Here is a 21,180-nt window from a genome sequence, read left to right on the forward strand (position 1 = left end):
GGGGTGGGGAGGGGGGGACTCTTTGTGGTCCACACGGGTATGGTCCCATCCAGGCGGCGTGGCCTTTTATCGAGATGAAGAACATTTTTGTGTGCACTGCGCAACACACTCACACACTCGCACGCTTTCTCTCTCTCTCCCTCCCCCTCTCACACACACACTCACGGACGGACGGACGCACGCACACACGCCGCCAACTTTTACCGTCCCTGCTGGTGCCTTTATTTCTGCAGAATCATTCGCGACCCCGAACGGAGCGAACACACTGTCACGCCCACACACAGCGGCGGCAGCACGTTCGGAGGCACTCACACAGACACACACACACACACTCACCCACACACACACACACACACACACACACACTCGCGCGCGAGTAGAACAGCCAGCGGCAGCGGCGCTTTTTATGTTTACGAAGCGGCGATTCTCGAGTCCCAATGACAACACGGGTACAGCGTCGCGGAGCGGAATATCGGCAGCTGCCTGGCACTGCCTGGCACTGCCGCAGCGTATGTAAAACAGCATTCGCAGCAGACAGGCGGGGCGCATTCGCTGCAGCGCGTAACTAGCGGCCCCGGCAGGCGGGTAGGCAGGCAGGCAGGCGGGCGGGCAGGCAGGCAGGCAGGCAGGCAGGCAGCCCGAGGCTGGCACTAATTAGCCGCGCAGCGCTACTACAGCGTCAGTGTTACGCCACACTGGAATGCACTAAACCAGCGCGCAGGCTCCGCAGGCTGCAAATCCCAAATCGCGTCCCGCTCTCTCTCCCTCCCGCAAATCCACGAGGCGCGGCACGTCACAACTCCCAGTGACGGTGTGGGGGCGTACCCGGGGAGTACCTCGGGGCGTACCCGGGGCAGGGCGTACCGGAGGGCAGCACGCCCGAGCGCGCCCCCGGGGGATACCAGTTGACGGGGGCGCGTTGGAGTCCACTCCCGAAAAGTTCGTTTCTTAAACCGAGAAACTCTGCAACACATGAATTTACTTGAATGTTTCAAGTAAGTTCACCTATCCCAAGTGAATATTCTTGGTTCAGGAAACTTTTTGTGTGCAGTCAGGTCTCCAGCGGAACAAACGGTGCCACCAACGGATTCCCTATCCACATCTCAGTCCATTCGAACCCGAGTTTCATTGGAGTCCTGAAGGTAGAGCTTGAAACGTGCGCAGTGTGTTGGACTGCACTGAGCAGAGGTCGTCTGGCCCTTTGTGCGGTGCGTGGCCGAGGCCGACGGACCCCGGGGAAGTGTGCGGGCTCTCCTACAAGCGGGGCGAGTTGGCGAGGTGCGACTTGCCACGACGCGCGCGAGGGCGGCAGGGCGGCATGGCAGTGTACGCTCGCTGTGGCAAGCAGAGCGGGCAGGGCGAGCAGCGCGAACAGTGGCGTGCCCCGAACATTCCACGGAGACGGCAGCCACGGCGGCACGCACGCCGTTCCCAGTATCGATGAAAATTTCACGAGCGTCTAATAAGCGGAGAGCAAAATCGATTCCATGGAATGGCAATGGAATGGCAGTGAAGCCACGGACAAAACGGCCCGACCAACCACGGCCAGCGGACGAGCAATCATGTTATCGCTTGCTTTCGCTGTAGACCCGTGTCGACGGGTCATCATCATCGCCAGAGGTGAGGCAGAGGCCACCTTGTCGTACTCGAACAGAAACCAAAACAAGAGACTTGAGGGACGCGATCCGAGTTCTTTCCTGCCCGTCACCATCTGCTCGAATTCGAATGACAACTGCTTCTGTTTTCACGAGGTGGTCGAGTCAAGCGCGCGCCGCACGCAGGCTGGTGGCGCGAGGTGCGGTTCAAGTGACGAAGTGACACCCCGCAAAACAAAGGCCCGGATTAGCGGCGGCTTGCCACCGGATTGGCTGGCTCTGGTCACCGTGCCCCAAGGGGGGCCCCCAAAAGGGCCCCACGGCGAATACTCACGGGCCGAGGTGCGTCGTGTCACGGCGTCACGCTCGTCACGCTCGTGCTCGTCACGCGTGACAGCGAGGGTGGCGGTGACGCGGCGCCACCGCCCGCCAACGTCTCGACCGTCTCGACGCCGCCAAAGCCACCGGCAAACTGTTGAATTGGAGCCCTGGCGCGCAGCGCGCAGCCCGGTGGGCCCAGCGCCTCGCCTCGCCTCGCCGCCACCCCAGCCCAGCGAAGAGCCAGCAGCCCCGCGGCCTAGCCTCCACCCCGTGCCCCACTGAGCGCGGCAGCGCGGCGAGCGGACGGCAGGGCAGCCAGCAGCAGGCGGACAGACCGGCCCAGACCGTGGGACGTGGAAGGGGGCAGCTGCGAGTCCCGGGTGCAGGCCAACGGGCCCAGCAGGGTCCGGGTGACTCCAGGAACGGCTGGAGAATGCGTCGAGCGTGACGCACCAGGCGACGCGGCGCGGAGCACTGAGCAAACCGAAGCATCCTTTGATGCTTCCTTTAGCAGACCGAGTGCGATTTCCCGCCTTATGGAGGCAGCCTTACCGCAAAGTTGGTCAAAACGGTGACAAATGTTACGAAACTGTTGCCTCTTGCGAGGGGCAAACAACTTCGTCAAAATTTGTACACCGTTATTTCAAATTCACGTTATTTCACGTTATTTCAATGTTATTTCAACGTTATTTCAAGGGTATTTCAAAGATATTTCGCGTTATTTCGTGTTATTTCACGTTATTTCGCGCTATTTCACCGTTATTTCACGCTATTTCACGCTTCTTTTGGCGTTATTTCACCGTTATTTCACGTTATTTCACCGTTATTTCACGTTATTTCACGGAAAATGTACACCTAAATTCAAGTTGTTTGCCCCTCGGCCTCTTGTCATCCAATCCAGGCCGGGGTTCGTCTCAGCGGATTCATGCACTATGACGCTCCCCTTTGCAACGCCTTTTGTACGGAGCTCCAAAACCGCGCGCCGCGCGAAGCAGAAAAGTATATTTTCGGCCCCGTTGTCTGCCAACACCACTCGCCCCCACGCTACACCACTATAAACACCGATATTTCGTGACTGTTTCACTGTAGTTTTCGTCAGCCTTCGCCGGCAGCAGTTAGTCCATGTCTGCGGAATTAACCGGCGGCCAGTTGGCAGTTTTGTTGCGCGCCACGCCACGCCACGCCATGCCACGCCATGCCGCGCGGCGAGACGCGTCCGTAGAGACCCGTGCGGCGGGGCGGGCAGTGTGGCGGTGACTGCGTCCGACCGACCCAACTTGGCGCGGACACGGCGCTGCACGGTCGCGGCGTAAACTCGCCCTCCCTTCCTCCGAGTCGTTTTCGTCGCTCCGTCTCTCTCGCACCTATACGGGACGCGCCACGAGTGCGAGAGAGACAGAGCGATGAAAACGAGCCTCGGAATCAGTCCGCAGGTGCCCCGGCCGCCCTGTCCGCCGCAGACGCCACTCGCACCAACACAGCCATGCCGTCAACGAGCGATGCAAATCACGGAGACGAGCGCGACCGGCACACTCGCGGGGAGAGAAAAACGATGCCGCACAGTGGGCCAGAAGACCGGTGGAGACGGCCAAAACTTGAGACGCGTTTTGAGCTCCAGAGTCGCTAAACAGGCCTCGAACCGAACGTGTGACCCCACCAATGCATTCCTTCCCTGACGGGTCGCTGGGATGTGATTTGGGGCTCACATCATCCAAAATAGGTCCATTTCGTGTCTGTTGCATCCACCTAGCGTCCACCCCGCGTCCACGCAAGTCCGCGACAGGCTACAAGAAAGATCCATCCCATCCGCATCCGGAGGTCGTCCAGCTCAGAGTAAAGGAGTCATCCATCATATCCAGAATAGGCCCTAATCACATCCAAATAACACCTTGGATGTGAAATGGATACGATCTGGGTACGATGGATATGTTTTGGATGCGTTCGGGATGGCTGGATGTGGTTTGGATGCATTTTGGGTGTGGCGGATGCATTTGGATGTGAAGGATGTGTGTTGGGGCGCAGTGGATGCCGGGGATGCGATCTGGCTCCGTTAGAACATTTTGGATGCGCAAGGAGAGCGTTGGATGCACTTTGGACTGCATGTGGATAGGTGGATGAGAAATGGATACGTTTGCAGTTGTGGATGGTCTGGATGTGCTCTGGACGTGTTTAAGACGTTGTTTGGACATCTTGTGGTTTTTGGATGCTACCTGGATCGATTTTTTTGGGGCCCCCCACCCCCCCCCCCCCCCAAGCCTCCGCTGGGGAGGGCTCCTAACCCGTGGGGCCCATTCTGAGGGTGAGACCCAATTTGGCGGGAAAGGGGTGAGGGTCGGGGTCTGTTTTGAGCTTTTGTCCCCTTGCCTTCTGTTGGGGGGATGCGAGGAGCGGGAAAAAAAACGGCCTGGAACATGATCCCCCGGGCCCGTGGAAAGGACTGCAAAAAGTGGAAGACGTGAAAATGGAAAGGGCGGAGGCCCTGGGGGGGAAAAAACGTGGGACAGGGGGCCCGAAGACCGGGGAGGGGAAAAAACGAGCCGTTTTGGCCCCAAAGGGGCCAAACGGCCCTCGCCAACGGTCCCCACCTCATTTTGTTGGGAGAGCTTTCCATTGATGGGGTCACACGTTCGGTTCGAGGCCTGTTTAGCGACTCTGGAGCTCAAAACGCGTCTAAAGTTTTGGCCGCCACACCGGTCTTCTGGCCCACTGTGTGCCGTCGCCATCGCGGGGCCTCCGTCGTTTTCAAACCGGTAGGCAAGAAAAAAATCCAGTAAAATTAATTTCCTTTCCAAAGAAAATAAAAAAACAATTATTGCGAAGACGGCAGCGCGAGGGGCCTTTAGAGCCCGCGCCGTGTCGCTTGGAGTGCGACACGAGTACTTTAACGGCCCGTTCAAACGGCTCCGTCATAACGAGGCGGAAGGGAGAGAGAGACATCGCGACGTGAATGGGAGCGAGCGAGAGGCAGGCAGGCGGGCGGGGCGGAGCGGAAGCTCTGATCGATGGCTTTGGCTTTGAGCGACACAACACAATGAATCCGCTGGAAAAATTAATCATTCCAAGGAACAAAAATGCAGGGAGGACACAGGCGGCGCCGCGGCGGAGCGGCTCGGATAATGAATTGAAAGGATCCGCGGAATCTTTCCATTGCCTCTGCAGCGCGGCTACGTTTTTTTTTTCTAAATAGGTTTTGTTTCGACCTCTTCCCCTCCGGCTCAGCTCTGTGGACGCGAATGCAATCAGAGCGCAAAGTGAATGGACAAACAAAACGCTTTTAACGAGTGTCCGACACACAGTCCGCATATGAAAAATAAATAATCCCGCTCCATTTTTTGGGGTGGGGGGAAGGGGGTTTCTGTCCTTTTTATTTTTTTTTTTATTTTTCCTCTCTTCGCTTTCTGCCATAGCTGTTATTACAGGATTTGTATGCGGAGCGCTGACGGACGTGACGTCCGCGGCGGGGACACGGGCGGACGGACAGACAGACGGGACAGACAGACGGACGGACGGCACATAACAGAGCGGCCGCGTAAACCTAATCACGAGCGACGCCGCCCGACGCCTTCCTGGAGAATTCCTGGAGAAGGCAAGGCAAAGTTTGGCGTCGAGGCGAAGAGGGTAAAAACAACAAGGCCTGGGCATGCCGCCCCCACCCCCCGGCCAGTCGCTTGCACTTGCAGTGGCGCTGCCGCTGGGGCTGCTGGGGCGTCGCGATGCCGTTTGACACACAATAGGACATGGGCAAGGGGAAGGGGAGAGAAGGGCCCGACCAGGCCAGACCAGACCGCCGTCGAGGGCTCGTAAAGTTACCTCGTCTATCCCGTGATGAGCATCTCCCTTTGTTGGCCCGGCTGCCTCGGCTTGGCTCGCGTCCGTATTGTGATGGGGCAGGGAAACATTTGCAGCACAATGCAGGCGCCCCCGGCCCGTTCGGTAACTACAGCACCCCCGGCGGGGCCGGGCCGGGCCGGGCCGGGCCGCAACCCCCTCCCGACCCCCGGGCCCCTCGCCGGGCCCCCACCTTGCCTCGCCTTGCTTTGGCCGCATCTTTTGCGGCGCGCGCGTCAAGAAGCCCTCGGGAAACAATGGCCGAGATCAAACACTTTCTGTCGTGCTGCCGCTTTTTCCCTTGTCGCTCCCCGCTGCACCGGCGGCCCGCCCCCCCCGCGTCCCCCGCCCGCCCCCGGCTTAGGCCGCGCGGCACAACAAGCCGCAGGCATTTGAAAGCACCGACAGCAAAGGGGAGGTCCCCACGGGGAGGCCTGGAGCCTCCAGCCTCCGGCCCGCCGCACCGCGCCGCACTTTGTCACAATTACATTTAACCTGCTTTGCATTATCGCCGTATCGCTGGCGGCCCGGCTGGCGGCGGGCGGGGCTGGCGGAGCTGGCAGCCCACACCCGCGGCGCCCCATTAGTGCCACGCGCCGCGCCACGCCCCACGGATACACACTTGACACTGCCGCGGGGCTGCTCCCCGTCGGCCTTGGAAATCGTTCCGTCGGCCCCACCTTCCAGTGTACCGCCCGCCCAGCCACGCCTCGCAGCCCTCGTCGCAGCCCGTGGGCCAGGCCGTGGGCCAGGCCTTGGCCACCGGTCGACCGGGCCGAGGGTCCCCGGAGTCCTGGCCCGGGGTGCCCAGGGGTCAGCGCGCCTGCTGGCCCTGGCCCGGGCCCGCAAGCCCCGACAGGCGGCCCGACACGGCCCGCGCTGTCCAACAGTGTCCAGGACACGGTGTCCTTGCCACCGCCAGATGAGAGGGACTCGACGGACGGGCGGGTGGACGGACGGACAGGCACACGGTCGTTAAGCAGCTGAGAGCTGAGGAGTCGCTGTAGGGATTGGGTTCACCCCGACCCCTGGCCTCCCCGTCGGCCGCCGGGTAGGCAACCCGTCAAAGAGCGCCTGGGCTGGGATACTATACAGGTCGGGTTCCACGAGCTGCTTCTAAAAAAAATATTTTTTTACCTTTTTTTGGAGTCGTGAAAGAGGAAAATACCCTTACAGCGTGGAAAGAGCCGTGGAGATTAATTAGAGGCCCGGAGCTTAACCGTGGGAGTTTGCCGAATTATTTCTTTTGGTGCGGTTCGCGGCGGGGCCTGGCGTGAGGGCCGGCAGCCAGCAGGCGGGCGGGCGCTGCGCTGCTCTTGAGCCCGGCCGCGTCCGGGAGTCCGGGAGAGAGTCCGGGCCCCGGTGGTCGGCGGGGCCGTGGCCTCAGCCGGGGCCTCAGCCGTGGCCTCGGCCGGGGCTCGCATCGGAAGACCACTACTCTCGGAGCAAACCGCCGCGCCGCCCTCCCCGGCCAACTCCGAGCGGCTCCGGTTGCCGCCCTCGCCGCCGCCCGACTCCGGCGAGAACTCCGGGGCACTCCGGGGCCGCGGTCCGGTTGGCGGTCCGTTTCGTCCGTTTCCGGGCGCGCGAACCGCGGACCGCGGCCGGCGGGCAGGCGGGCAGCGAAGCAGCGCCCTGCCGCGCCATGGCGGCATGAATAGTGTAGCGCCGCGGTCGGTCAGCGGCAGGAAGGCCGCGCGTCGCGTTTCCCACGCCGGCCCGGGTTTCCGGGGTCTCGGTTTCCCTCCCCGCCGTGTGTTCTTGACACCTGCCTGCGAACGGCACTGCGACTTTAGAGTGTGCCCGTTCACGCGCCGTGTCACCAGTGGTCGGTTTCCTTGCGCGAAAACACCCCCAGCACCTTTCACACCGCACACGCCCACCCAACACAAACGCACACAACCGCGAGCTTCTCTCTCACACACACATACACACACACATACACTCACACACCACACACACAGCACGCAGGAGGGGACTGAAACAGGAGCCTGGACAAACACATCCCCTACCACCCCCAAGGCGACGCCGCGCCGACCGCAGCAGGCCCAGCAGGCCCCGCAGCCCCGCACCTGCCCAACTCCATCTCCACCCCCTCTTTGTCTAACCATCCACCCCGTTTCCCTGCTATCAATTTCGCTCCCGACCCCATCAAACAGCGGCACGACCCAGGGGCCTCGCTGTCGGCGCGGCCAGCTTTCAGGGTTCCGGGGTTCCGGGGTTTCAGGGGTTCGAGGTTTCGGGGTTTCAGCGCGTGAGGCCACCGGAGGCGTGAGCGCCTGGCCAGCAAGGCCAGCACACCCGCCGCCACTCGGCCCTACACGACCTGCATGCCGTCTGCTTCCGAACAGCGCTTCCGTCGCTCTGTCTCTCTCGCACTCACGGGGCGTTCCGTAAGGGTGCGAGAGAGACAGGGCGATGAGGCGCTCGCTGGCACACCAACATTATTACAGAAGCGGGCGTGCAAAGCCTCTTAAACCGTGCGCCTCGCCCGGCCGGCCGGCGCTGCAGCAGCCCAGCGTCGCCAGCGTCCCGAAGGCGGCGGTGACCCTTCCTTCCCTCAGTCAGCTGCTGCCGCCCTGCAGACTGATTCCGCACAGCCGTCTCCCTCCCTCCGACACGCAGCGCCCCGCGAGTGCGAGAGAGACAGAGCGACGAAAGCAGCGCTGGCCTGGGCGGGCCGGAATCGCTCCGCTGGCCGCCACTGGTTCAAGGACGCCCCCCCCCCTCCCCCCACAGAGAAACTTCAGCTCTTAAGCTCTGCCACGGAATCTGCGTTACTTCCCAGCGGGTTCCCGCTCAGATAGGAATCAGTGAGGGCAAAGGCGGCGAAGGCGAGGAGAGGGGAAAAAGTTTCGTTTTAATGGCCTCCCGGTATTCAAACCACAAAGCAGCCGACGCCAAACAACGTAACCACGACGTCCTCCTCACTTTTTTTCCAACAGGTAAAAAGATTAAAATATTCCCGACTACGGAGGCTTCAGGTCCACGAGGACGGGCGAGGAGGAGTGCCTCCGCGCGCCTGGAGGTAGGCAACCCCTCGGGCTGGGCGGCGGGGCGGGGTCGTGATGTGTTTTGCCTGCGGCTGTACCAGGGCACCACTCAGCGCCCCGGCCGTTCGGGGCGCTAGCAGCGCTAGCAGCGCTCGCCGTTCGTCTTTCTGTCCAAGTGTCGCAACCTGCGGACTGGAGCCCGGGGCCGGCCTAGCCGGACCTGGCCGGCCCGGGGGCAGGGGGGCGCTCCTGCAGGAAGAAGGGGACTGATGGGTGTTTTCGAGGGAGTTGCTGACCACCAGAGCCCTCGGCCCGGCCCGGCCCGGCCCGGCCTGCTCAGCGAGGCCAGCACAGCCTTGCCGAGGGTGCGGCCGCGTGAATCCAGCCTGTCAATAACGCCCTGCATGTTTGGCTGCCCCCTCCCCGTCCCCGCCAAAAAACTGATAGATATAAAAGCGCGCTGCGAGAAGCAGGCCGAGGCGCGCAGCCAGCGGGCCGAGACGGGAAATTGGAGGAAATTCGCAGCGAAACTCATTTCCCGACACGTGGCGACCGGCCCAAGAAGTGAGTCCGCGCGGTGGGAGGGGAAAGGGGAGGGGTTGAGTTAGTGGAGGACTCGAAGGTGAAAAATGTCACCTGCCTGCCCCCGGCGTGCCGCCGTGCCGCCGAGAGCGCGCGCAGCACCGCGCAGCTGGGTCGCTGTCTGCCTCTCTCGCACCTCCGGCGGACGCCCCAGGAGACCGACAGAGACGGAGCGACGAGGCGACTGAAGTCAGTCTGCTGCCTCGCCGCCGCGGATTCTTTAAGCAAGTCGCGGCGAGAGCGCCGCCAAAGGCCGAGGAGAGGAACCGAACCGCGGACCCAAGACCGCCAGATCCGCACGGTCCCGGACACTTACCTCTCAAGCCAGGGCGAGAGCCCCGCCGTCATTACTTACCGGGGCTATCTCCTTTTGGGCACGGCGGCACGGCACGGCGGCACGGCGATGGATGCGGTGGGTGCCGAGGCCGCCCAGGCCGCCGAGGCGTGAGCTATCAGTTTGTGGGGCCGGCGGATCGCATCGCATCGCACCTCTTTCTCGCCCCGCAGAGCATTTATCTGCAACGGGCCCGGCCCGGCCCGGCCCAGGACCCGGGATCGATTCCCGGCCGCGGCCGCCTTTTCCCTGCTGCGGCTGACGACGCGCCGGGCCCGCCGGAGAAATAGTGGAAGCGGGATCGTGTTTGGCAGTTCGGGACTGCAGCAGTGGCGCGGCGGCGCGGCGTCCAGCGCCAGGGCCACCTTGGCCAGGGCGGCGCACTGCAGCAGGAAGGTGGCGGCCACACTCCATCTCCCGGTCGGGGCGGCGCGGCGGTCGGGGCCACGGCGTGCCGACTGCCCCTGGCATTGACACAGGGCGGCGTCGGTTCCGAAACGCAGTACGCCGCGCACACTCGCGCCCCCGTCGGCTGCGTTCGAAGGGCCGATGCGTCGCCCCTTCTCTGTCGCACTCACGGGGCGTTGCGCGGCGGTGCGAGAGAGACAGAGCGACGGAACGATGCTGCGGAATGGCGCGGCTGCGGCGAATGTGCGCGCCGAGGACGCAGCCACTGGCCCCGCGCCAGCCCCGCGTTCGCTTAGGGGTGCGGGGCGTGGCGGGGGCGCGGCGGGGGCGTGGCGGCACCGTGTCAACCCGATTTCGAATGAGTCCGCCCCCGACTGGCTCTGCTCGCCCTGCTCGCGCGCCACGCCAGCTAACCCCGGCCCGCCCCGGCCCGCCCTGGCCGAACAGGGTACTAGAGAAGCACTCATTGAATCGACACGACCCGCGCATTGACTTTGAGAACAGCATCCAGCCAAGTTTGGCAGAGACAATGGTGGAGCCGGTTTCGCCGGTTTAGCGCACCCCTGCTTCTGCAATCCTTTTTTCGGGGGGCGGGGGCGGGAAGGTCTGTACCAATTGGCCGGGCGGCTGGCGCATTGAATTAGCGACTGCGATTGGCAGGGAAAGCTTCCAAAATGTCGAACCAAAGCATCGGAACACAAGTCTGAAAACGCATTTCAACGCATGTCGGTTATCATCGTTCCACAAAAAGAAAGAGAAAGACTGTCTATGGCCAGAACAACAACGATCACTGCTGCAACCGCGGCGAGGCCGCAGCTCGGAGCGCTCCCTCCCCCCGCCGTCCCGCCGCCGCCGCCTTCCCCGCTCTGCGAGCACTCGACTCGACACACAGCGGCAACCTGGTCGAGGTTGAGGTCGGCCAGCCTCTAGGCCAGCGCGCCGGGCAGCCAGTCCGCCCTTGGTGTCCGTCAAGCCGACCTGGACTGGAGCCGTGCCCTGCCGCCAGTTCGGCGGAGACCGCTCGCCACGTCGCGTCCTGCAGGCAGACGCAGAGAGACGTTTTTGTCGCTCTGTCTCTCTCGCACTCATGGGGCGTGCCGTGTAGGTACGAGACGCACTGCTCTCAGAACCAGTCTCCTGGGAATGCGAGTCACAACACGGCCAGCAGCACCATGGGGCAAGACATCGACATCACCGAGTTGAAGCGCGCTGCAGGGACGCCCCAGGTTCAGTGACGCGTCCCCGTCGCACTCGCCTCCCTGCTTCGCCCGCAGCGCAGCCAGCGCCTCAAGTCGTCGTGTTTGTTGTCGTCTTTTTGCAAGTCGCACTGCGCCCGCCTCGCCGCCTCGGGCACTCACACTAGCAGTGGCAGCGACGTGCACCGACGCGTTCCCTGGATGCGGCGGTTTTGTTTTCGTCGCCAAGATATTCAAAACCCCTTTCCCGGTCGCCGTGCCGCGTCGCCGCACGCGCCATGCGTCGCGTCGCGTCAACAAAACACTGGCGAGGCGAGGGCGGACCGGGGGTGGGGGGCGTGGCCGGGGGAGGCTGTTCTCACAGCGTCAGGTGGCCGAGCGGCGAAAGAGGCGCCAAGACTGATGCGTCATTGCTGAGAAGGTGTGAGTTCTGGAGCACGCAGGAGCACGTCCCAGGTCAAAGGTCAAGGCCGCCCTAAGGATGATGTCCCGTGGGGACATGATGATGGCGGAGCCTCAGAGACAGCCCCTCGCGGCGATCATCTCACGCATCAAGGATTGCCCCTACAAATACGTGCAAACGATGGCCACGGACCGCAAGCTGCCGGCCAACCTCAAGGTGAGTCGGCGTCGCGTTTCCGCGACCCATGTTTCCTGCGTGTCTCGGGGACGGCATGGCTCGCTTTGGCGTGCCGTGCCGTCGCGTGCCGTGCCTGGGTGGCACTTTCCGAGTGACAAATGGTTGTTTGTTTCATCGACGCGGCCGAGCCGGCCCCCGGACCGAGAGCCCTAACCTCACTCCTGCGCCCGACCCAACGGCCGACTCTCGTGGCGCGACGGGCCCAGGCCTTGTCCCAACACCCTTTCCACCTTGCAATTTTAAAAAGTGGCCGAGTTTAAGTTACCGTCTCCAGTGCCCCGTGTCCAAAAGCAGTAGCGGTGGGCTTCCTCGGGAGCGGTTGGCTCCAGGGGGTTGGGCCGTTGTGCAACAGGTTTTTGTTCTTGTTTTTCACTGACAAGAAAAAAACAGCCGATTGAGCGATGAACTGTCGCCGCCAGCGGGGCGAAACTTGTCGCTGATATTGGGAAATAGCGAGAGTGTTGCGTGTCGGAAGCAACGTTGAGTTGGATGGAGGTTAGAGTTTGATGGCTACGGCGGCCAACGTCACATGTCAGAGGGAATGACGTCACGCCTCGCCCCACACACTGGAAGTGACTCTAGTTTCCGCGTCAAGGAAAATGTCAAGCCTCGAAGGCACCTCAGTTTTATTGTTTTCCATTTTCTGATTGATATCAAACTGTTTTCTTTTGCTGCAGAAAGATGACATGGCTAGACTGATCGCTCTGTACGACACCGGCGCTGAAGCCGAGCTGAACCGCTTGCTGAGCAGCTTGAAGGAGACGCGGAGCAAGACCCGCAGGGTGAACGCCCAGGGCGGGGCGGGGCACAGCCCGGCCTACCCCGGCTACGTCACCACCACGGCGGAGGCGGACTCTGCCTCGGCCAGCCCTGGCCCCGAGGACGACGACGAGGAGATGTTCCCCACCATGGCGGTGAGCTCAAAGTCCTCTAAGCTTAGTGTATGGACCCCATACTTCCCGCGCGACTGCGTTTCGAGCTGCGAGCCGGAAGGCTTTGGTTTCTGCTTGGCCGCGAGTGCCGGATCAACACCATCTCGCATCCGGCCGTGGCCAGGCCGTGGCCTTCCCTGCGCCCAGTGGCGCTACTCCACGCCATGCGCCATGTGGGCGTGGAGTATGGTCGCTTCCTGTTCACACCTGCGGGAAAATCCTTCACTTCCCCCGACCCCTCCGCACAGGAGAGATAGTTTCGGCGTTGTCAAGTCGTAGCACTGTTCTTCCTGCGCCAGGTCGAGGACGACGGAGACGAGGACTACGACCCGAGCGGCAAGCTGAAGAAGCCCCGCGGCGGCAAGACCATGGCGCCGTCCTCCGGCAAGGGGTGCCGTCGCTCCAGCTACGACATGGCGACCAGCCCGCCCCAGGGGCACCAGGCCTCGCCCGCCCTGGGGACTTCGTCGGGCTTGGCCATGGCCCCGGGGGCCGGCCTCCCCCAGCACGCCATCGCCCCCAGGCCGGCGTCCGGACCGACGCCCGGGTGCAGCAGGATGTTCTGGCCGGACGAGGCGCAGGGCCCCATGCAGATGAAGCACGCCCAGGCCGGGCTGGCGGTGGCCGCGGCGCGCAGGGCGGTCGGGCTCGGCCAGGGCCAGGGCCTTGGCCAGGGCCTTGGCGGCCAAGCCGGGAAGCCGCACCCCCACCAGGCCCGCATGAGCAAGACGGGCAGGGTCATCAAGCCCAGGCGGGACGGCAGCTACGTGTATGCTAAGGTGCGGCCAGTCACGCCGTTCAATTGGAGCTAAGGGAGGTGGGGTATACATTATTAAATTTGACTAAAATATTTTCTTTTTTTCAGACGCCTCTTCATCCGAGTTCAATGACGTACCCCCCTGCTGGGTCTCCTTCCTCAGTCTACCGCCAAAGTCCAACATTGGAAGCTGGGGGTTACGATTCTCCTCAAGTTGCCAGCCAACCAGAGGGATTCAGAGTCGCCACCGCTTATGGTCATGCTCACCCTGTACAAGAGCCTGTGCCTGACACTGCCTCCGCTTCTGTAGGGAAGTCCTGGCCTCCAGTGTCTGAACCACCCATGCCAAGTCTACAACCGATTAGCAACAATTCTTTCAACAGAAATGTTGCCCAAGATGTATTCAAGCCTTACAATGGACAGCACATGCAGCCCAAAGTTAATGCACCTTCGGTCTTTTCATATCCTCAGGAGCAAGGTATCTCTCTCAATGCATAATTATTTCACGTTTTAATTGTGTATTTCTTTTTCATGCCAAGTTTTGTTTTCTTTGTGTTTTGAAGGCTATGGAGAAACATCTTTTGTGCCATTGAGTCAACAGATTAGTTCGGAAGAGGTGTCTTTCCATCTTGCACCTCCATCACCTTCGCAGGTGGTTCGTCCAATTCCTTTACCAGCTGCTCCATCAAATGTTCGCATCAGGTTTCCTATGGTGTCCTTCAACCCCCCACCCCCACCCCCCCAATTTTGTTCTGCTTTATTTTCATTATTTAATTTTTTTTTATTTAAGGACTTTTCGTCTAGTCTAGAGTGGCTTGTTAATGTAAAATCAGAGAATCTCCAAATGCCCCTGCAGTTAAGCCCCTATTGGAGACCAGCCAACACAAACTCAGTCAATTCATACAGAACTCCTATAAGTTTTACGAGGTAAATTTGCTATAGCTGTTGGAAGTTATGAAGTAACTACAGCACCTGGTAATTTTTTTTTTAATGATTTATTTTCTTTTATACAGCAGCAGCAACGGGCGTTCTAGTTTATTTCAAGATCATTCCCGCCCATTGATTCAGCCCTATATGCCACCACTATCAAGTAACCCTCTTTATCAACATATCACTACACCCAATCTTGTTGCCGATTCTCTGCATCAATCAAGACAGTATAAACAAGAACTTCAAATACCTCCATCAGCGCAATATGAAATGCTTCAAGTGGAACAGGCTTCTTTCTACAGTATGTTGCATCCAAACCAAGGACCACCACCCCTATTTCATAAATCTACCAACCTGCCTGTAGAAAACTTAAGACCAGCATTGGTAAGCCCCACAAACCAATCAGCTATAGACACACATCAAGATCAACAAACCTGGCAGCACCAACATCACATGGAACCTTGGATGCAAGAAACTGAAGAGCAGAAATATAATCAGCAGCTGGGTATAAGAAAGCAGCACAAGCTGATTCAGTTAGAAAATCAACAGAAGCCACTTCAGCTTCAACAAAATCAGAAGAACCATCACCAACAGTACCCATCCATACACTCCTCAAGACAAACAAATCTTCAAGGGCAGGAAAGGCAGTCAAGTTTTCAAGGACATATGTCTTCTCAGCTACTCCATACAGTAGCTTCAGTCAAGACTAATAGAACCCCAAGTATTCCTTGCAAATCTCAATTAATGCCCCTACAGTCTCAGAGGCAGAAAAGGTTCATTCCATCATCCTCCTCTCTTCATCCGTTGCCGTCAAACCATTACCGCCACTCAGCCAATCAGCAACAAACCTTGTACAATCGCCAGCCTGGTCATCACATGCAACGCTTTAGCCACCAGACTGCATCGGAATACCAGCAATCAGTGAAGGTAGAACATGCTCTAGGTCCTGCCAGAAAAAAGCCCTGTTACCAGCCCAGTCAAACCACCCGGCAGCAAGTGCACACTGGAAAACAGATACAAAACCAGACATCTTTGCTAAACCAGGCAGTCTCTCACAGTCATCAGATTGACGTTCCAAATGCACTCCCATTACCAAATCCCGATTTCTGCCAAGACAATGAAATTTCTTATCCCCTTATATACAACTACTTGACATCAGTTGAGAAACAGGTACTTCACAGTAAAAACTTTTTATCTAATTTTATTTATAAAAATTTTTTTTAGTTCATTTTTTTTTCTAACTTGTCTCAATTGTTCTTGTGTGCAGTTTGTGCCTGGCAGCAACAAACCAGATGGTTATTCAGAGAGTTCAAGAAATGAGGACATCTTCAATTTCTCAACAGAGATGCCTGTGGGCCAGAATAGTTTCGAAAGCACTTCTAATGTCTCCTCTGCTTTCATCGAAGAGGTAATTCCTGGACTAACTCAACATGTTCTTCATTCTTCAGAACAAAAGGCAAGATAAAAGTTTTAAAACTGGGAAAGGAAAATATTATTGCCATATGTTGATTAAGTTGAATAAACAACTTTTTTTTTTTCAGGATCTTTTAAATTCTAATTTGCCCTTGGCAACATTACCATGCTCAGTCTCTTTGCCTGTAAGCCTTGGTTGCAAGGTGATTCCTCATTCCACTATGGAAGATTTGCCCCAGGACACTTACAGCAATGGCTCTCAGAAGGCCTCCTCATTTGACAGCTCTCACCAGGTAGATTTCCATGTAAGTGGCCATCCTTCAGAAAAAGTGGAACTTAATGGAGCAAATGACAAAACATCAGTGAAAGATTCAAACAATGCCCCCTCAAGAGACTCTGAATTTCCTGCAGTCATTGTGGAAAATGTCCATTCCATTGACCATTTAGAAAGTCATAATTATGCCCAACTCATTCCAGTTCCTGTTGAAAATAACAGTTTGGATGAAGATTCTGAAAGTAACAGAGACATGCAACTCCGTCTCATTAAAGCACTAGCAGACCCTTCTTCACCCTCCCAGAGCCGCAATGTGACAATCTCTGTTCCTGATAAAATTGACACGACTCTTGAGAAAGTTGTGAAAGAAAATGACAAAACCCAGCAGGTTATATTTTTGTGTAGTGATGGCACAGGGGAGCCGGAGTATATGACGCTTAGTGTTTGTCAAGAAGATGCACTGAATAACTCTTTGAGCAGTCTGCCCGGAACAGCTCCATCAACTCCTTTAAATTCAGACATTTTGAATTCAAGCAACATAAATGAGGAAGGTGAAGAAAATAGTCCACCTGTGGGTGGTCCATCAACAAACTCTAGTCATCCGAGCCAGGTGAGTACTATACCTGTGACTCATAGTGATCAGTCAACTGAGACTGCGTCGAGTATAAGTGATTACTTGAGTCAAAGTAGATCAGCTCTCGACACGAGTACTATTGCCCAATTGAGTGATGAGAATACATCTAGTGAAATGAGCTCTGAGAGTGACAGTTTAGATAGCTCTGGTTCTTCTGAAAGTGAAAACAGACATGCCACAGAGCACCCTCAAGTATTGCCAGAGGACACACTTCTAGTACGTGACTCTACTCTGCCTGCAGAATATATTTTGCCTACCACAGAAAGTCTCAACTCTACTCTGCCTGCAGAATATATTTTGCCTACCACAGAAAGTCTCAACTCTACTTTGCCTGCCGACTATGTTTTGCCCCCTGCTGAAAATTTTGCCTCTACTTTGCCTGTAAGTCATGAGACAATAAATGAATTCGGCCCTGCATCTAGTGAACTCCAGTTAAATCAGGATACTGCAGACAATGTTGTTCCGTCCTGTAGTAAATCAGTGCTGGAGAACTGCAAGACAGAGCCTTCAAACTGTCAGGTACCTGTCAGGTCCCCTCAGCCTTTGTGTCTGGTGGTTTCTGAAGATAAAGGACTGAGAGAGGTGCCGTCAATACATGATAAAATTAATCAAGTGAAGATGGAGACCAATGTTGATAGCAAATCAACTGTCAATGATGAAATAGATAATCATAGTCATATTGACAATGAAAGCAGTCAAGTGAAGATAGAGACCATTATTGAAACCGAATCAATTGTGAATGATAAAATAGAGAATCTTGATTCTCAGGAATCTCAAAAGTTTCATATTGACAATGAAAACAAATCTAATACTGGGATTGATTGTGAGGTGCCAGAAGTGGCAATTGAACATAGTGAGTCTGCTGCCAAAGTTTCAGATGAACGCTCCTCAACAAATTCTGAAGTTAATGAACTGTCTACAGAAATAAAGCTTGAAAAAACTGCAAGTAAAATGTATCCTGGCAAGCAAGTGCGACAACCTGTTCGCTGCTCCCCTCGCCAATCTGTCCGAGCTGGGCCCAGTTATACACAGATGAGTGCAGTCTTCACTCAACAGAAATCGCTTGAGCCACCTCCTCAACAATCAGCCAAGGTACTTTTCTCCTCCAAACCTAATTGTGACAATTAAGTAAAAATCAATTTTGTCTTGTTGTTTTTAACTTGCATTTAAAATGTTATTATCAGGGTCGCAAGCCATGTCCTAATCTCAAACATGGTTGTCCACTTGTACTGCCCCCTGCCCAGTTAACAAGCCACCACTCAGTATGTGAATATTCCTACATAACTTGTCCTGCTATTGGATGCACTTGGGAATGTATTGCCAAGAAATTAAGTTCCCACATTAGAGAAGTATGAGTCTGTGTTGCTCAAGACATTAATGCAGTGTATCTCCCTAAACTCAATTTAATGTTGAATTTGAAATTATTCAGGCACATCGTTCTGAAATAGGGATTGGACCTGACTCCGAACACACAGTATTTTTCCATGAAATACGGCAGCAACAACGTCTTACATTTTTGAGGGAAGTGTCAAGGAAATTGTTTGTCATTTGTATCCATGCTTGTGATAATAGCATCTTTGCAACAATGCAGGTAATGGGCCATGTGGTTAGGGTAACTATGTCACTACAACCAATTACTCTCATTGTGCTTATTAATTTATTAATATTTTTTAGTACATTGCTTCTGGCCGGTCTGAGAAACCAATTTTAGCAACAGGAACCCTAGAAGTTATTGATGAAGGTGGTTCTCCTCATGCTTGGCGAGGAAAGATTGGACCAATCCAACAGAAACTTGATGTAGTAAGAGACAGTGGAAACTGTCTGCAGGTACAGTATTTATTTGTTTTTAAATTTTTTTTCTAGCATTAATTTGTTGTTCTTTTATTAAACTTTTTTCACACTTTGTGTCAACTGTCTCAGATTGCCCCCGAGATTCTAGGTGTGATTGAGAGTGCCACAGTAACATTGCACACCAACATTCGAGTGAACCTTTCCCAAAATCCTAGTGAGACTTCTCTTTAATTTTTATTTTCTTTTTGCTGTTTTCCTCAGCAAGTGTTGTCTTATGTTTTCTTTTTGTTTATTTATGAATAATGAATACAAATTTTGTTCTATTTTTTGTTACATCTAGTCTAATTGTCATACTCTATCAATAGTACTGTAATCAATAATTTCATAATAATAAAGTTACAGTTCTGTAACAAACATCTAACTGAGGCATTCACCGTTTTGTTTTGAAACCCTTTTCCTCATAGAAGGTTGTAAAGAATCAGAGATAACTGAAATGAAGCCCTCAGCTTGCACCGAAAGACATGACTGGGCTGGCTAGAGCGCCTTGCTGCAGGGAGAATACTCGCCTGTTGAACCAGCGAGTGCTGCGGGACTGCCTACCCTCTCCACTGCAGGCTGAAAAGCCGCGCGCGGGATATCGCCGCGCCGCTCGGTCCTCCCCTCTGCGGCGCGGGGTAGCGCCGCGCGCCTCGCCCCCTGCGCGGCGCCACCACCGCCATCTAGCGTCGGTCGGCGAGCTGGCTGGCGGTAGCACGGACGACAGGTCGGAGGTGGTGTAGAGTTAGTTCCACTCAGAATGGCAGGGCCAGGCAGGGCGCTTTTGGACGCTGGGTTGACAGCTGGAAGGTTCGGTCGAGTGTTAACTTGATAAACCCGGATGGTACAACGTGAAATTTGTCTGCGAAACCCGCCAATACGAGTTTTGTACCGCTGCTTACCCGATACGAACTCGAGATTTCTAACACACAGGCGTGCAATTTACGGACGGCTCGGCTGGCGCCCTCGCGAGGCCGCTTATCGCTGGGCCCCACGTGTTTCCCGGCGGGGCCCAGCGGAGCTCGGCGCCGTTGGGCGAGGTTAGGGCCGCGCGGGGCCCCGGAGGGCCTCTGGAGGGTCCCCCGGGGGCGACCCTGCCGCCCTGCGCACCACAAATAGGATTTGGCCGGACCCACTGTGCCTGCGGCAACCGGCAGCCCAGCCAATGGCAAAGCGGGACAGGGCCAGACAGGGCCCACAGCAGCAATTAGGCTGACGGCTGTCTCTCTCGCACCCAGGCCACGGCCAGCCTCGGCTTGCCTGGCCACTATCTGGCGGCAAGCAGGCTGCCAGGCTGCAGTGAGTTGGAGATGATGGACTCCGTCTGGCCGGTGCGGCCCCGCTCAGGCAAACAATCGCACCCCGGCGGACTCTGTGGCTCCGGCTCCGCCAGCAGGACGGCCCCGGCGATCTCTCTCTCTCTCTCTCTCTCTCTCCTCTCTCTCTCTCTCTCTCTCTCTCTCTCTCTCTCTCTCTCTCTCTCTCTCTCTCGCTCTCTCACTCCTCTCGCCCGGCCGCCCACGCCCATCAGAGCCCCGAACGCACGCCAGGTGGCAAGACTGTAATTCCCCAGCCGGCCGGGGCAGCCGGAGCCAGGGATTTTGAACACGTCAAAACAATGGGTCGGCGTGGTGGGTTGGCGTAGTGACGGACGAACAAACAGCAAGTGGAAGGATGTTATTCGCGTTGCCAGTCAGGATGATTAATGGAGGAAAATGAGGAAGTGATGCCCGGGCGGTCGTTAAATAATTAGAAAGAGAAACAAAGAAAGCGGCCAGTAAAACACAGCGACTCGCCCGAGTGGCTTCCTATGAGCTTTCCAGGGCTCATTGGAAACGACTCGGCGATTTTCTGGTACAGCTGACGAACAGTGTAGCGGTGGAGTGTCAGCGAGCCCAGCCACCGTTCGGCAGCGAGTGGCGTGGTGGTCGTCGGCCGAAGCCGAAACCAAGTGTAGCTTTTCGTTTTGGCCGGCGATTAGTCCGACAGCAAAGCAATCGAGGGCGGAGAGCCGAGGCAATGGTGCCAGCAGAGAGAGAGAGAGAGAGAGAGAGAGAAGAGAGTCGTTGCCTGCCCAGCGCGCCCAGCCCACTCCATTCACGGTGGCCAACACAACGGCCGGGCAGGCAGGCCACTGCCAGGCCGCTCCCCAGCGGCGCCGCGTTCGCCGCGCTGCGGATGAGCTGCGGGCTGATGGATTAGTGGCGGCAAGAGGGCGGTTGGCAACACTGGCGCTGCTGGCGGGCCGCGGGGCCACTGCGTTTCACTGCGCGCGAAGAAGGCCGGAAGCGGCGGCGCGAGCAGCGCGGGCGGCAAAGGAAAATAAGTGAGTTGGAAGGGGAAGGGGCTAAACGCCGCCCTCAGCCCTCGGCAAGCCACGCGCAAGCCCTCGGCCACTGCACTGTGTAGTATCTACCCCTGTCCGGCACGGCGCGGCACGGCTCGGCACCACGGCGTGGTGCTCGTAAATCAGCTGCGAAAAATGCCCAACAGACTGGGCCCGGGTCAGCGTTAGC

General features: G+C 57.1%; 2 protein-coding genes across 5 annotated transcripts in view; one reads left to right on the forward strand and one right to left on the reverse strand.

Annotated features, from left to right (window-relative positions):
• The window catches only part of LOC117640934 (Kv channel-interacting protein 4-like), a 113,973-nt gene that overhangs the window by 49,038 nt on the left and 43,755 nt on the right, over positions 1-21,180 (reverse strand). The window contains exon 1 of one of the 4 annotated variants that reach the window (XM_034377966.1): positions 11,420-11,550. The exons of 2 other annotated variants lie outside the window; for them this stretch is intronic. The gene's annotated coding sequence lies outside the window, so the exon portion shown is untranslated. Of the gene's footprint in view, positions 1-1,929; positions 2,080-11,419; positions 11,551-21,180 lie in introns of those variants that run through there. One more of the 4 variants, XM_034377965.1, reaches the window with a different exon arrangement.
• LOC117640932 lies at positions 11,628-19,053 on the forward strand. Its single transcript, XM_034377962.1, has 13 exons — positions 11,628-11,876; positions 12,575-12,811; positions 13,129-13,608; positions 13,695-14,064; positions 14,150-14,277; positions 14,377-14,513; positions 14,600-15,686; positions 15,784-15,972; positions 16,058-17,929; positions 18,022-18,186; positions 18,267-18,428; positions 18,512-18,664; positions 18,758-19,053. The coding sequence occupies exons 1-13, from the start codon at positions 11,739-11,741 to the stop codon at positions 18,857-18,859; spliced, it is 5,220 nt and encodes a 1,739-aa protein (XP_034233853.1). The 5' UTR covers positions 11,628-11,738; the 3' UTR covers positions 18,860-19,053.

Source organism: Thrips palmi, unplaced genomic scaffold (assembly GCF_012932325.1).
Source record: "Thrips palmi isolate BJ-2018 unplaced genomic scaffold, TpBJ-2018v1 HiC_scaffold_15, whole genome shotgun sequence".
NCBI classification, from domain to species: Eukaryota; Metazoa; Arthropoda; class Insecta; order Thysanoptera; family Thripidae; genus Thrips; species Thrips palmi.

What these genes read in the sequence shown, in the direction of transcription:
- LOC117640932 (XM_034377962.1), top strand. Translation starts at nt 11,739, where the DNA reads ATGATGTCCCGTGGGGACATGATGATGGCGGAGCCTCAGAGACAGCCC. An exon ending in GCAGCTACGTGTATGCTAAG is followed by an intron (nt 13,609 to 13,694) that starts GTGCGGCCAGTC and finishes TCTTTTTTTCAG; the next exon opens with ACGCCTCTTCATCCGAGTTC. An exon ending in TTCATTCTTCAGAACAAAAG is followed by an intron (nt 15,973 to 16,057) that starts GCAAGATAAAAG and finishes TTTTTTTTTCAG; the next exon opens with GATCTTTTAAATTCTAATTT.